At 44.2% G+C, this 13,597-nt stretch overlaps 1 protein-coding gene across 1 annotated transcript; it reads left to right on the top strand.

Annotated features, from left to right (window-relative positions):
* The first annotated feature begins 557 nt into the window (after positions 1 to 557).
* Positions 558 to 6,593, top strand: AWAT1 (acyl-CoA wax alcohol acyltransferase 1). The gene is given in 7 exon segments (XM_004439879.3): positions 558 to 633; positions 1,559 to 1,666; positions 1,937 to 2,007; positions 3,154 to 3,358; positions 4,052 to 4,223; positions 6,018 to 6,217; positions 6,439 to 6,593. Coding segments are annotated over 7 exon segments (987 nt in total).
* Positions 6,594 to 13,597: the final 7,004 nt, after the last annotated feature.

Below are 13,597 nucleotides of genomic sequence, written 5' to 3'. Positions count from 1 at the left end.
AAAATGAAAATTCGTTGCTTCCTCTAGTTTTGTGTGTGTTTGGAAATTTTTATAATAGAAAGTTAAAAGAGGGGGACAGCTCCAAACCAGGCTGCCTCAGGGCAACAATAAGTCTCAACAGAGACCTAACTCCAGGTGCTCCCCGCCCCACAAACCCCCAGAGCTCCCTTCCCACCAGCCATCTCCCAGAGGTCACAACCCCTGTGGTCTTAGAGTGGCCTGTGAGGGGGTTCCCTTCTCGGGATCTCTGCGTCTCTAGGACTGGATGGCAGTCCTTCTCACCTTTCTCCTTCCTGATGTCCTAATAATTCCAGGAAAGAGAGTCAAAGGCAAATGGGGCAGAGCCCAGGGCTCAGACCTGATGGGGCAGTCCTTGGTACTCCAGAGCCTGCCCCCTGCAGTGAGTGGTAGGTGTGGGGCAGGACAAGGAAAGGAGAGGGCAGGTGAAAAGCCTCACAGTCATATGTGTTCACTACTGAGTGAAGCTTCCACAAGCTGGTGGCGTCTTTGGTTGGAACACTGTCCTGGGATCTTTGTCTCCCTCAAGCTCCTGGGTCATGCCTTGTTTCAAGCAGCCTAAGCACTTCCAGAGTCTCACAATTCTGCATTGGCCCTTGAGCTACCTTGCCATATGTGAGTACTGATCCAAGAGTGCACGGCAAGAAGCCAGAGTCAGAGGCCAGGGCCGAATCTGGGGCAATTCTTATTCTCGTGGGAAGTCTCATCCCTAGCCTTTGATCATCTCAGATAGTACTACAGAGTAAAGCCAAAGAGTCTTGAGTTCCAGGAGGGTCCTGGAGAAGGAAGAGATAGAGCCCCAGGGGACAGTGAGGACAGGCAGCGGGATGGAACAGGGTCATGATAGATACGAGTAGATCTACCTAATTTCAGCCACTTCCTAACCCCCACTATCTGGAGAGGGGAAATGAGGCCCAGGGAACAGGTATGATATGTTCATGATCATAAGGACGCATGGCGAGAGGGACAGATGAAGCATTAGCGTTATGGATTTAGAGAAGTATAGCCTGTGTTGGAACCACAGAGTTTTCCATTCTGGGAGAAGGGTGGTGGTAGAACAGGGGAGACAGAGACAATGAAAGAAATGGCGAATGGGCAAGAAGACAAGAATGGTGGATGGGAAATAGTAGAAGGATGCAGATGCTGCGTGGGCAGGGTGTGGGGAAATACGGATAGTATATGGGCAAGGGAGGGTGGGCTAGTGGTTTAACCAGGGTTCAGGGATGACGGATAGGGAGGGAAAAGATGGTGGACAAATGGGAGCAGGGGGAGAAAGCTAGTGGCAGGCAAGGAGCAGGAGTAGAGGGATGGTGAGCGGGCAGGGAGGCAGGTGGACAGAGATGACAGGTAAGCAGAGAAATATGGTATATGATAGAGGAAATGTTTGAAGGACAAGTGGACATGGATGACGAAGGGCAGGAGCTGGATTGTGCAAAAGGCCAGAACCAGAAGCTTGGGTAGTTTGGAGGGTTCTTAATGGGGCTGGACATGGTCAAGTTCTGCTGGCAGCAAAATTTGGTCTGACTTGCTCCCTCATCAGTTTAGATCTTGCAGCCATTGTTCATTTACCTGCTGTTTACATCCCTGTGGCTGCTAGCAGCCCTTTACTTTGCCTGGTTTTCCCTGGACTGGAAGACCCCAGAGCAAGGTAAGATTCATGGACCTAGAAAGCACAGGGCCTAAGAATGTTCCACCTTAACCTGTAACCAGGGAGTCCCACTCACCATGCCACAGGCCTCTCAACCAAGTTCTCAGAGCCACAGGAACTGGGCCAACTGGGACCATCCTGGGGTCTCTTCCTTTTCCACCTCTCTAGTAGAGCCATAGTCCCTCCATGCTGCTAGGGAAGCCCTGGGTGAGTGGGAGGGGTGGGGCTGGCACACACAGACACCATGCCCTACTGATATTTCTGTTTCATGTGGCAGGCGTTCAGCCTGGGTAAGGATCTGGCGTGTTTGGACCCACGTCAGGGACTATTTCCCCATTACGGTAAGTGTCTCTTCCCTAGCGACCCTCAGAGTTTCCAAAATGCTAAGCACTTATGCCAAAGGACTAGGGTTGTCCATAAGGAAAATGAACATCCCAGAGAAGTCTTAGTGCAGGCTAGACATACTTCAGCATTCAACGTTGCCGCTGGGCACTCATTACTCTGCTAGGACACTTTGGACGCCTTTGGCATGACCTACCAGATGACACAGGCAAAAACACGAATATACTTCAGTGCAGTTTTAAAAACATTGATTGAGGGGCCAGCCCGGCGGCATAGCGGTTAAGTTCGCCTGCTCCGCTTCAGCTTCGCAGGTTCAGATTCCAGGTTCAGACCGATGCACCACTTGTCAAGCCGTGCTGTGGCGGTGTCCCATATAAAGTAGAGAAAGATGAGCATGGATGTTAGTCCAAGGCCCATCTTCCTCAGCAAAAAGAGGAAGATTGGCATCGGATGTTAACTGAGGGCTAATCTTCCTCACACACACACACACACAAAAACAGTGGTTGAAAGCCTACTCTGTACCACATTTGGGGGACAGAGAAGTGAGTAGGATGTGACCCTCTGCCATCAAGTAGCACACACCTAATGGGGAGGACAGACAAGTATATATTTGTGGTTTGGTACAAGGTACACAAGTAGTTCAGCTGAGGGGTAAGGAAAGGCTTCACAGACATGGTAATATCTAAGCAGGGTTTTCCAAGTTCAATAAAGGTTACTTAGGCAGGCACTGGAAGGGGGTTGGGGGAAGAAAGCACCAGGAAGAGGTTCAGAAATGTACTGCAACGCTGATCCTCTGAGCACTTTTTGGAGTAGACAACAAACACTGCCCCGATTTTTGGAGCAGAGCTCGCTGACCTTTTTCACATAACAACACTCATAGAAAATGATACCATGCATAAAGTGCTCTGACATAGTGGCCGAGACTACTTGCAGCCATAGGCAAGAGGCCCAGCAGTTCTAGCTGCCCCAAATCCTGCCTGGTTTCCTAGAGGCCAAGGACAATATCTCAGGCCCCTGAAACCCACTCATGGCCTTTCTGTTGAAAAGCTCTGCTTTCAAGTATCCTCATTCCTGAATTGTCTTCCCCCTTGCTTCCCCATGTGATCTCATTTCACCACCTCTGGCATTTCTCTCCATGGCTGCAGATCCTGAAGACTAAAGACCTGTCACCTAAGCACAACTACCTCATGGGGGTTCACCCCCATGGCCTCTTCACCTTTGGCGCCTTCTGCAACTTCTGCACTGAGGCCACAGGCTTCTCAAAGATCTTTCCAGGCATCACTCCCCACTTGGCCACGCTGTCCTGGTTCTTCAAGATCCCCCTTATTAGGGACTACCTCATGGCCAAAGGTACTTCTGACCATACTTCCTGGAGCTTCTGGCCCATTTATCTGCTTGGAGATGCACCTTTTTAAGCCCCATCCCCTACCTCTCAACCCCCTCTCACCCTGCCACCCCATCATCATACCATAGTAGTCAAAAGTATGTGTTTTGGAGCTAAACTGCCTGGGTTTGAATCCTGGCTCTGCCACTTACTGTGTGGTCTTGGGCAAACTACTGAACCTCTATTGGTCTCAGTTTCCTCATCTGTAAAGTGGTGCTGATGATAATCATCCAAGGTCAGATGTGATGTGATATAATGACTGAATGAGATAATACAAGTTCAATATAGTGCCTTCCACAGAGTATGTGCTCAATAAATAAAAGCAGTTGCTATTAATGGCAATAGAAGAAAAGAAAAGTAGAATTATTGTTAGGATTCAGATTTCTGGTTGTCCCATCGAATATCTTTCTACCATAGTTTCCACCCAGTGCCTCCTGCGAAGTGGAGGTATTGCCTCAAAGTGAAACCTGTTGTGTTTGCCCACAGTCTAGTCTTCTCCATACCCTTTGCCCCATCTCATTGACTCTCCTCCTGGGACCCATGGGAACAGAGGGCATACAAACAAGCCAGTGAGGAGTAGAGCGGAGGGTGTTCCCTCTCGGCCGTTTTCTCCTCTCCTGATCATTTTGCTCCTCTCTCTGCAACTTGATTCTCTTCAGGTGTGTGCTCTGTGAGTCAGCCGGCCATCAATTACCTGCTGAGCCACGACACTGGCAACCTTGTGGGCATTGTAGTGGGAGGGGTGGGACAGGTCCTGCAAAGTGTGCCCAACACCACCACCTTCATCCTCCAGAAGCGCAAGGGGTTTGTGCGCACAGCCCTCCAGCATGGGTAGGTGTTCCTCCCAGGGCAGGGTGGGTGGCCTACTCTGAACAGCATGACCTGGTAGGCGATGTCAAGATGAATCAGACATGAGTCTTGCCCTCATGGAACTTACTAGTAAGTAGGGGAGATGGCCGTAGAATTTCTAAAAGTTTTAGGTGATCCACTCCTTCTGAGCTAGCTGGACCAGTTCCCAGGAAGCCAAACCAGAAACCCAGATTCATTATCAGAGGGAATTGGCTAGGGTTCCCCTAGTATACAGATGACTCCCACCTTATCTCTATCATCATCGATATCTACATCTGTCTGTTGATGGTAAGTGCAAGAGGGAGTACAGTATGGTGAGTATGCATGTAGGATCTGGAGTCAGGGGCCTGATTTAAAATCCTGGCTTCGTGACTTACCATGCACTCTGGGACATGTTACTCAATGATTCTGAGCCTTGGTGTTTTCTTTTTTTTTTTTTTGTGAGGAAGATCAGCTCTGAGCTAACATACATGCCAACCCTCCTCTTTTTGCTGAGGAAGACTGGCTGTGGGCTAACATCTGTGCCCATCTTCCTCTCCTTTATATGGTGCCACAGCATGGCCTGACAAGCGGTGCATTGGAGCGCACCCGGGATCTGAACCCAGGCTGCCAGCGGCCGAGTATGTGCACTTAACCACTATGCCACGGGGCCAGCCCCCTGAGCCTTGGTGTTTTCATCTTCATAATGTGGCTACTAATAATTTTACCTACTTCATAGGGTTATTGTGGGGTTAAAATGAATTTATTCACATAAAACACCTACCACATGCCTGGCACACAGTAAGCAACGGATAAACGTTAGCCACTCTGACTTAGGGATAAAGAGTGGAGGTAAAGAGCAGGAACTCAAGGCTGGAGCTGTGGGGTGCTCCAACAAGTCAGCAGGATAGCTCACTGGACACAGGGACAATTGTCCCATCGCAGACTCAGAGAAGAGGGAAGTATTTCTTCTAGGGCCTTGCCTGAGTGGCCTGTTCATCAGTTTGGAGCATAATGTAGGGGAGAGTTCTGAGCTGTGAGGAAGGAGTCCTGGGTTCTAGTCCAGGTGCTGCCACTCACTGACTGCCTGAGTGACCTTCCACCTTGTGAACCTAGGCTTCTGGATCTGTAAGATAAAGAAAATAACCCCCCACTGTGTCCTCCACTCTCTCTGCTATGAGGAACCAGTAAGGTAACATATGTCAGAGTGCTGAGAGATCAATATTAGTAACTCACAAAGATCTGTATGAGAGAGGCTGTGTTCTCTTTTTTCTCACAGGAAGACTTAAGGAGCCCAATTCTCTACCTAGGGCACTGTCAGGGTGGATTCCCACGGTCTGTGAGAGGGAAACAACTTTTCTCTGCTCTAATCCCAAGACCCAAGGACAGAATACCTTATGCATAGTCCCTGTGGGTGAGGGGTATATCACATATACACATCTGTACAAAATTATCATCATCTTCTCTGTGCTTCCTACTAGTAGAAACAGTCAGATATTCCCCTCCTTGACACCTCCTGGAAGCTTTTCTTTATGCGATGTATGTCTCTGGGGATCTCTGCCCAAACTCCTCTTCCTTTCCTGCACCCCCATATATTGCCCTTGTGATCCTGGCCCAAAGATAGCCTTGAAAATTTCAGGAGAAGAGACACTCAATATGGGAGCCCTGTTTAGTGCAGGAGGAAATGCTTGATGCCATGGGGATTTTATGAGATGGGAGCTGGCAGTGAACAAATGTTTTCCGGGGTGGTTCCCACCCTAGCCTGTGTTTGGGAAATAAATCGGGGTTTGCCTACAGGGCTCATCTGGTCCCCACCTTCACTTTTGGAGAAACTGAGGTCTTTGAGCAGGTGCTGTTCCATAAAGACAGCAGGATGTATAAGTTCCAGAGCTACTTCCGCCATATCTTTGGTTTCTATTTTTGTGTCTTCTCTGGTTGAGGCCTCCGCCAAGGCTCCACTGGCCTCCTGCCATACCCACTGCCTATCATCACTGTAGGTGAGTGCTGCTCTCAGCCTCAAGGCCACCTAAGCTCTTTCTCAACCTCAACCTCAGCCCTCCCCACCCCGCCCCCACCAAAGAAGAGGGCACCAGAGGGGGAGAAGCTGGGAGCTGCTAACTTGGGATGCAAGAGAATTTGGCCCAGAGAAGGAGAAGCAGGTTAAAGAAAGAGACGAGTCTAGCACTTGCCCCTTCTCTTCTCCCACCTCTCTTGGCAGTTGGGGAGCTTCTGCCACTGCCCAAAATGGAAAATCCAAGCCAGGAGATGGTGGACAAATACCACACACTCTATATGGACGCCCTGCACAAACTGTTTGACCAGCATAAGACCCAGTACGGTTGCTCCGAGTCCCAAAAGCTGCTTTTCCTGTGACTGAAGCAGCCGCATGCCCAAGAGTGCATGCCTGGGAGAGGAGACTGCTTTGCTGCTAACCAAGAAGGGAGAGAAAGGAAGATGAGGGAGGGCTTGGTGTGGTAGGGGAGGGCATTAGGGATTCCTTCCTTGCCACAGAGCCCTTGCCGTTGCTGTCCCTGGGGAGCTTCACCCAGGCATTCTCCAGATGGGGCATTCTGAGGCCCCTCAGGCCCAGACACAGGCATGCTCCCTGCCCCACCCTGGGTCCTGAAGGACTCAAATGATAGTCAGGCAGCCTGAGTAGCCACCTCTCGGGTTGTTGTTTTTGTCTTAATGCATTTTTAAATTGAGATACACTTTACATACCATAAATTTAACGCATTTAAAGTGTAAAATTCAGTAGTAGTATGTTCACAGAGCTGTGCAACCACTACCATTATCTAACTTTAGAACATTTTTCAGCGCCCCTCAAAAGAAACCCAGTACACATTAGCAGTCACTCCCCATTCCCCCACTTCCCCCAACCCCTGGCAACAACTAATCTACTGTCTATCTCTAGGGATGTGCCAATTCTGGACATTTCGTCAAATGGAATTGTGGGATATGTGGTCTTTTGTGACTGGCTTCTTTCTCTTGTAATGTTTTCAAGGCTCCTCTATGTTGTAGCATGTATCAGCACTTCATTCTTTTTATGGCTAAATAATATCTCATTGTACTTATACACCACATTTTTTATCCATTCACCAGTTGGTGGACTTTTGGGTTGTTTTCACTTTTTGCCACAAACATTCATGTGCAACTTCTTGTGTAGTAATCTGCTCTCTCCAAATATAAAGCCTTACCTTATGTCTATACCACTAAGTTAACAAGCATGCCTTTCAGGTAGATCAAAGGCATTTTACTCAGGATTACTTTTAAGTTGGCAGAGGCATTTCACATAAGTCACTTTGTCCTCAAGATGGTCCTCTACCACTATAATCCCAAGGTATTTGCAACCATCCTGAGTCTACTGTGGGGAATCCACTTTATACCTATATTTTAAATCCTTACTAAGTTCTGTTTTAAAGTTTTTCTTAATGCTGTATTCTGAGAATTTTAAAAGAGTAAATAAAAACACAGATGTCTCTTCCTTCACAAGGCAACCAAAAAGACACACTTAAAAGCACAGCAAAGGACCAAAAGTTAAAAGACCACTTAGAAACTCATACAACTTAATAGCAAAAAAACAAATAATCCAACTTTAAAACGGGCAGAGTACCTGAATAGACATTTTTCCAAAGAAGACATCCAAACGGCCAACAGGGACATGAAAAGATCCTCTTCATCACTAATCATCAGGGAAATACAAATCAAAATCATGAGATACCACCTCACACTTGTTATGATGGCTATTATCAAAAAGACAAAAAATAAGTGTTGGCAAGGATGTGGAGAAAAGGGAACCTTTGTGCACTATTGATGGAAATGTAAGTTGGTACAGCCACAATGGAAAACAGTATGGTGGTTCCTCAAAAAACTAAAAATAGGGCCAGCCTTGGTGGCCTAGTGGTTAAATTCAACACACTCCGCTTTGGCGGCCTGGGTTCGGCTCCTGGGCACGGACCTACACCACTCATCTGTCAGTGGCCATCCTGTGGTGGTGGCTCACATACAAAAAGAGGAAGATTGACAGCAGATGTTAGCTCAGGATGAATCTTTCTCAGCAAAAAATAAATAAATAAAATTTTTTAAAAAATTAAAAGTAGTACTACCATATGATCCAGCAATCCCACATCTAGGTATATAGCTGAAGGAAATGAAATCACTACCTCAAAGAGATATCTGTACCCCCATGTTCATTGCAGCATTATTTACAATAGCTAAGACATGGAAACAACCTAAGTGTCCATTGACAGATGAATGGAAAAAGATGTGATATATATACAATGGAATATTATTCAGCCATAAAAAAGAAGGAAATCCTGCCATTTGCAGCAACGTGGGTGGACCTTGAGGGCATTTCACTAAGTGAGATAAGTCAGAAGAAAGACAAAAGCTGTATGATCTCACTTATCTGTGGAATCTAAAAAAGAAGGCCAAACTCATAAAAACAGTATAGAACGGTAGTTGCCAGGGACTGGGGAGTGGGCAAAATGGGGAGATGTTGGTCAAAGGATAAAAACTTCCAGTTATAAGATGAATAATTTCTGTGGATCTAATGTACAGCATGGTTATTATGGCTAACAATAATGTATCACATACTTGAAATTGCTGAGAGAGTAGATCTTAAATGTTCTCACCACAAAAAGAAATTGTAATTATGTGACATGAAGGATGTGTTACCTAACCTTATTCTGGTAATCATTTTGCAATATATATGTATATCAAATCATGATGTTGTACACCTTAAACTTACACAAGGTTATTTGTCAATTAGATCTCAATAAAGCTGGAAAAATATGGGGAAAAAAGACCATTTAGACTAGCCTTGTTTCCTTTTCTTAACCCTTAAATGTTGGGTTTTGGTGGGCTCCCACCCTCTTCTCTCACTTTACACTGTTTCAGGTCTGAAATATCTATTTCTAACCCAGATTTCCCTCATAAGTAATTTCCCTCAAAACCAGTATATCCAGCTCACCAATCTCTAACAAGCCCTTTAACCTCAACATACTCAATACCAGGTGAATCATCTTCCCCCAGCAACCTCACATTTTATCACCAAGTCCTATCAATTTTACCACCTTAATATTAATCCAGCCTGTTCTCTTCTCTCCTTCTCCACTGTCACAACCTAGTCAAAGCCTTCACCAACATTCCTAGACTATTGCCACTCCCTCTAGGAAAGTCCTCTCTAAGCAATCCATTCATCATGCTGCCACCATGGTGCTCTTGCTAAAACTTGTCTGACTTAGTTCTCTGCTTAAAATCCTTTATTGTTCCTACAATGCTTCTACCAGCATATCCTAAATAATGTTCTGGGTACCACTAATGTTCCTCAGATGTCAATGAATATTGCACAGAAAAAAAAATGGTTCTGTGGTTAAATAACTATGGAAGATGCTGAATTAAATGAAGTTAGATAGATGTATTTACTGAAATATTTTCGGAGTCTTTACTACACTGATGAGCATTGTGACTCTCCAAGAGGGACTATTCAGCATTTCCCAAACTTATCTGACAATGGAACCCTTGTTTAAATAACACCTATTACCATCTCATGGAACATTTGGAGTTCCTCTAAATACAGTCTTGGAAATGCTGGTCTACAGGATAAAGTTCAAACTCGTTAGCATGGCAGAGAAGGCTGTAGGTAATGTAGTGAAGGTGGCTGATTTGATTTGGGAGCCTATCTGATTGGGAGAAGCCTTGGTAGGAGTCATTGGGGCTCATTGGGTGGGTCAAAACCTCATAGGGGGTGATCAGAAGATAACTGAATAAAAAGGGGAATTGGATTTGAATTGTCCCCACCTGTTTTAATTGTCCAGGAAGGGGAAACGAGAGCAGAATTTTTCCAGAAGAGTCTCAAGGGCGCACATGAGAATGAGGCTATACTTGGAAGAATAAAAGAAAAAACGGACTGCAGTTTAAGCCTTTGCTTTCTTATTAGCATCAGCCACTTGATCCTTCTCAAAAATTTATTCCCCCCGTATCTTTTCTTCTTGCCCTCACCTTCTACCGCACAATGCAATCTCTTGTCCTCCCTCTCCCTCCTCCTCCCCTCTAAATATTTTTGAGATACTCTAATACTCTAAGTTTTTGCTCCACACTCTGGATGTCACAGTGACTTCATATGTGGTGATCATCAAGGGAACTAATAAGTAGGACTTAATCATGGATTGTGAGGACAGGAAGGAACATTTCCAAAGAGTGGCCAGGATGGTGACCCCAGTGGACCAAATGGCCAAGGATCTGTCTGAGGTAATCACGGAGACAAAAAGTGAGCAGAGTACTTAGGTGATTTCCAGAGTGCTGCCCCACAGAGGGAAGAGCTGTACTTTGCCATAGATTTTTGGACCCAGGCTATCAGTCAGGGAGTTCAACACCTCCTCATACACATAGTAGTTGATTGGTCCATCATGAAGGCCAACAAAGGCTGTTTACGCTCTGGCCCCTGTTAACCTTCAATCACTCCCTATCATGGTATAAAGTAGTACACTGGACTACTTCATGTTTTCTGAACATTTTCACATTTCTTTGACTTTGCACGTGTTCTCTATACATGGTAAAGCCTATTCATCTTTTAAGTCCACGTCAAATATCACCCTCTCAGTGAAGACTTCACCAGGCAGAATTAATAACCCCTTCCTCCATTCTTCCATAGTCTTTTGTTGACTCTATGATGGTACTTAATATATTATATTACAGCATAATTAGTTGCTTCTAGGCAAGTCTTTCCTACTAGTTTGAGAGCTTCTTGAGAACAGAAACTGTGTATTACTTGTCACAACATTCCCAATGTCTAAAGCAGTGCCTGTCATGTGATAGCCACCTAATATATATTTCCAGGAAGGAAAGAAGGGGTTTCATAGGAGATTTCATAAAAGAAAGGCACTAAAGAGATAAATAAAGTCAGGGCATATGGGTCCAAAGTATGCTATGCAATGAAAGTCTAATAAGCTAAATAAGATAGCATAAAACCACATAAAAGAAAAATTGAAAAAAGAAGCTTGAGGAAAAAATTAAATGAGAGTATAACTTTGGAATTTACAGATTTCGTATAGCTTCAACAATCTGCAAGTAAGCCTCACTACATTGAAGCTCCATGAACACAGGGGCTATGAATGTGTAGCTTATCTCTGTATCCCCAGCCCTTAGCCCAGTGCCTAGTTCACCGTGGGTGCTTAGGAAATTATTGTTGAATGAATGAATCCAAAAGGTCTATGACATGTGGACAATTTCTAATTCTGCTAAAACAAGTGACTTAGCTAGTGAATGAACTAAACCATATCAAAATTTAAACTTAGTTTTGTCGCTGTCTACTCATGGTTGACCGCATTAAGGGTGTGAAGGAAAAACTTGAAATTTTCAGTTATACCTTTACTACACTTATGGATGAAAATCATGTGGTCTCAGGATGCATGGCTTGGGATGTATTCCTCATACATCAAGGGTTTGCTGTGTAATATGATTGGAGACCTCGACACTCTGCTATCAGAGTATGGCAAATCAAGTAAACAAAAAACTAGTTAAAAAATATGGAGCTAAATAATACAATATATAATGTAGACTAGGCTGTCAAATGATAAGAACTTAGTGAGCAGGACAAGGAATTACACTTTCTTCTCAAGTGCACATGAATCATTCACAGCTATTATTCGTGTACTTGAACTCAAAAATGTGCTTTTTTAAATTCAATTTATTTAAACAAAAACGGTTCACCCATTTCTCCCATCCCCACCCCCAACCTCTGGCAACCACAAGTCTGTTCTCTGTATCTATGAGCTTGCTTGCTTGCTTGATTTATTTATTTATTTATTTTATTGGATTACACATATAAGAGAAATCATATGGTATTTGTCTCTCTCTGTCTGACCTATTTCACTTAGCATAATGCCCTCAAGGTCCATCCGTGTTGTCACAAATGGCAAGATTTCATTCTTTTTATGGCTGAATAATATTCCATTGTATATATGTACCTCAGTTTCTCTATCCATTCATCTATCAATGGACACTCAGGTTTCCATATCTTGGCTATCGTAAATAATGCTCCAATGAACATGGGAGTGCATATATCTTTTCGAGTTACTGTTTTTGTTTTCTTCAGATAAATAACCAGAAGTGGAATTGCTGGATCTTATGGTAGTTCTATTTTTAATTTTTTTAGGAAACTCCATACTGTTTTCCATAGAGGCTACACCAATTTACATTCCCATCCACAATGCACAAGGGTTCCCTTTTCCCCAGATCCTTGCCAACACTTGTTATCTCTTGTCTTTTTAATAATGGCCATTATGGTGGTTGTGAGGTGATATCTTATTGTAGTTTTGATTTGCATTTCCATTAGTGATGTTGAACATCTTTTCATGTGCCTGTTGGCCATCTGTATGTTTTCTTTGGAAAAATGTCTGTTCAGATCTTCTGCCCATTTTTAATTGGATTGTTTGTTTTTTTGGCTATTGAGTTGTGTGAGTCCTTTATATGTTTTGGATATTAACCCCTTATCAGATATATAATTTGCAAATATTTTCTCCCATTCAGTAGGTTGCCTTTTCATTTTCCTTTGCTGTGCAGAAGCTTTTTAGTTTGATGTAGTCTCACTTGTTTATTTTGCTTTTGTTGCTTTTGCTTTTGGTGTCAGATTAAAAAAAATCAGTGCCGGGGCCGACCCCGTGGCTTAGCGGTTAAGTGCGTGCGCTCCGCTGCTGGCGGCCCAGGTTCGGATCCCGGGTGCGCACCGATGTACCGCTTGTCCGGCCATGCTGAGGCAGCGTCCCACATGCAGCAACTATAGGGATGTGCAGCTATGACATGCAACTATCTACTGGGGCCTTGGGGGAAAAAAATAAAATTAAAAAAAAAAAGCATTGCCAAGACCTACATCAAGGAGCTTACTGTGTATGCTTTCTTCTAGGAGTTTTATGGTTTCAGGTCTTGCATTCAAGTCTTTAATGTATTTTGAGTTACTTTTTGTGTATGGTGTAAGATAGTGGCCCAGTTTTATTCTTTTGCACATGGCTGTCCAACTTTCCCAGCACCATTTATTGAAGAGACTGTCCTTTCTCCATTGTATATTCTTGGCTCCTTTGTCATAAATTAGTTGACCATATATGCATGGATTTATTTCTAGGCTCTCTATTTGGTTCCATTTATCTATGTGTCTGTTTTTATGCCAATACCATACTGTTTTGATTACTATAGCTTTGTAATATAGCTTGAAATCAGGGAGAGTGATGCCTCCAGCTTTGTTCTTCTTTATCAAGATTGCTTTGGTTATTTGGGGTTTTTTACGGTTCCACATAAATTTTAGGATTGTTTGTTCTAGTTCTGTGAAAAATGCCCTTGGTATTTTGATGGGGATTGCACTGACTCTGTATATTGCTTTG

Source organism: Ceratotherium simum, chromosome X, assembly GCF_057802395.1.
Source record: "Ceratotherium simum simum isolate JZ-2026a chromosome X, ASM5780239v1, whole genome shotgun sequence".
Taxonomy (NCBI): domain Eukaryota; kingdom Metazoa; phylum Chordata; class Mammalia; order Perissodactyla; family Rhinocerotidae; genus Ceratotherium; species Ceratotherium simum.
Note: the sequence above shows the minus strand (reverse complement) of the source record. Positions and strands in the feature narration are given on the sequence as shown.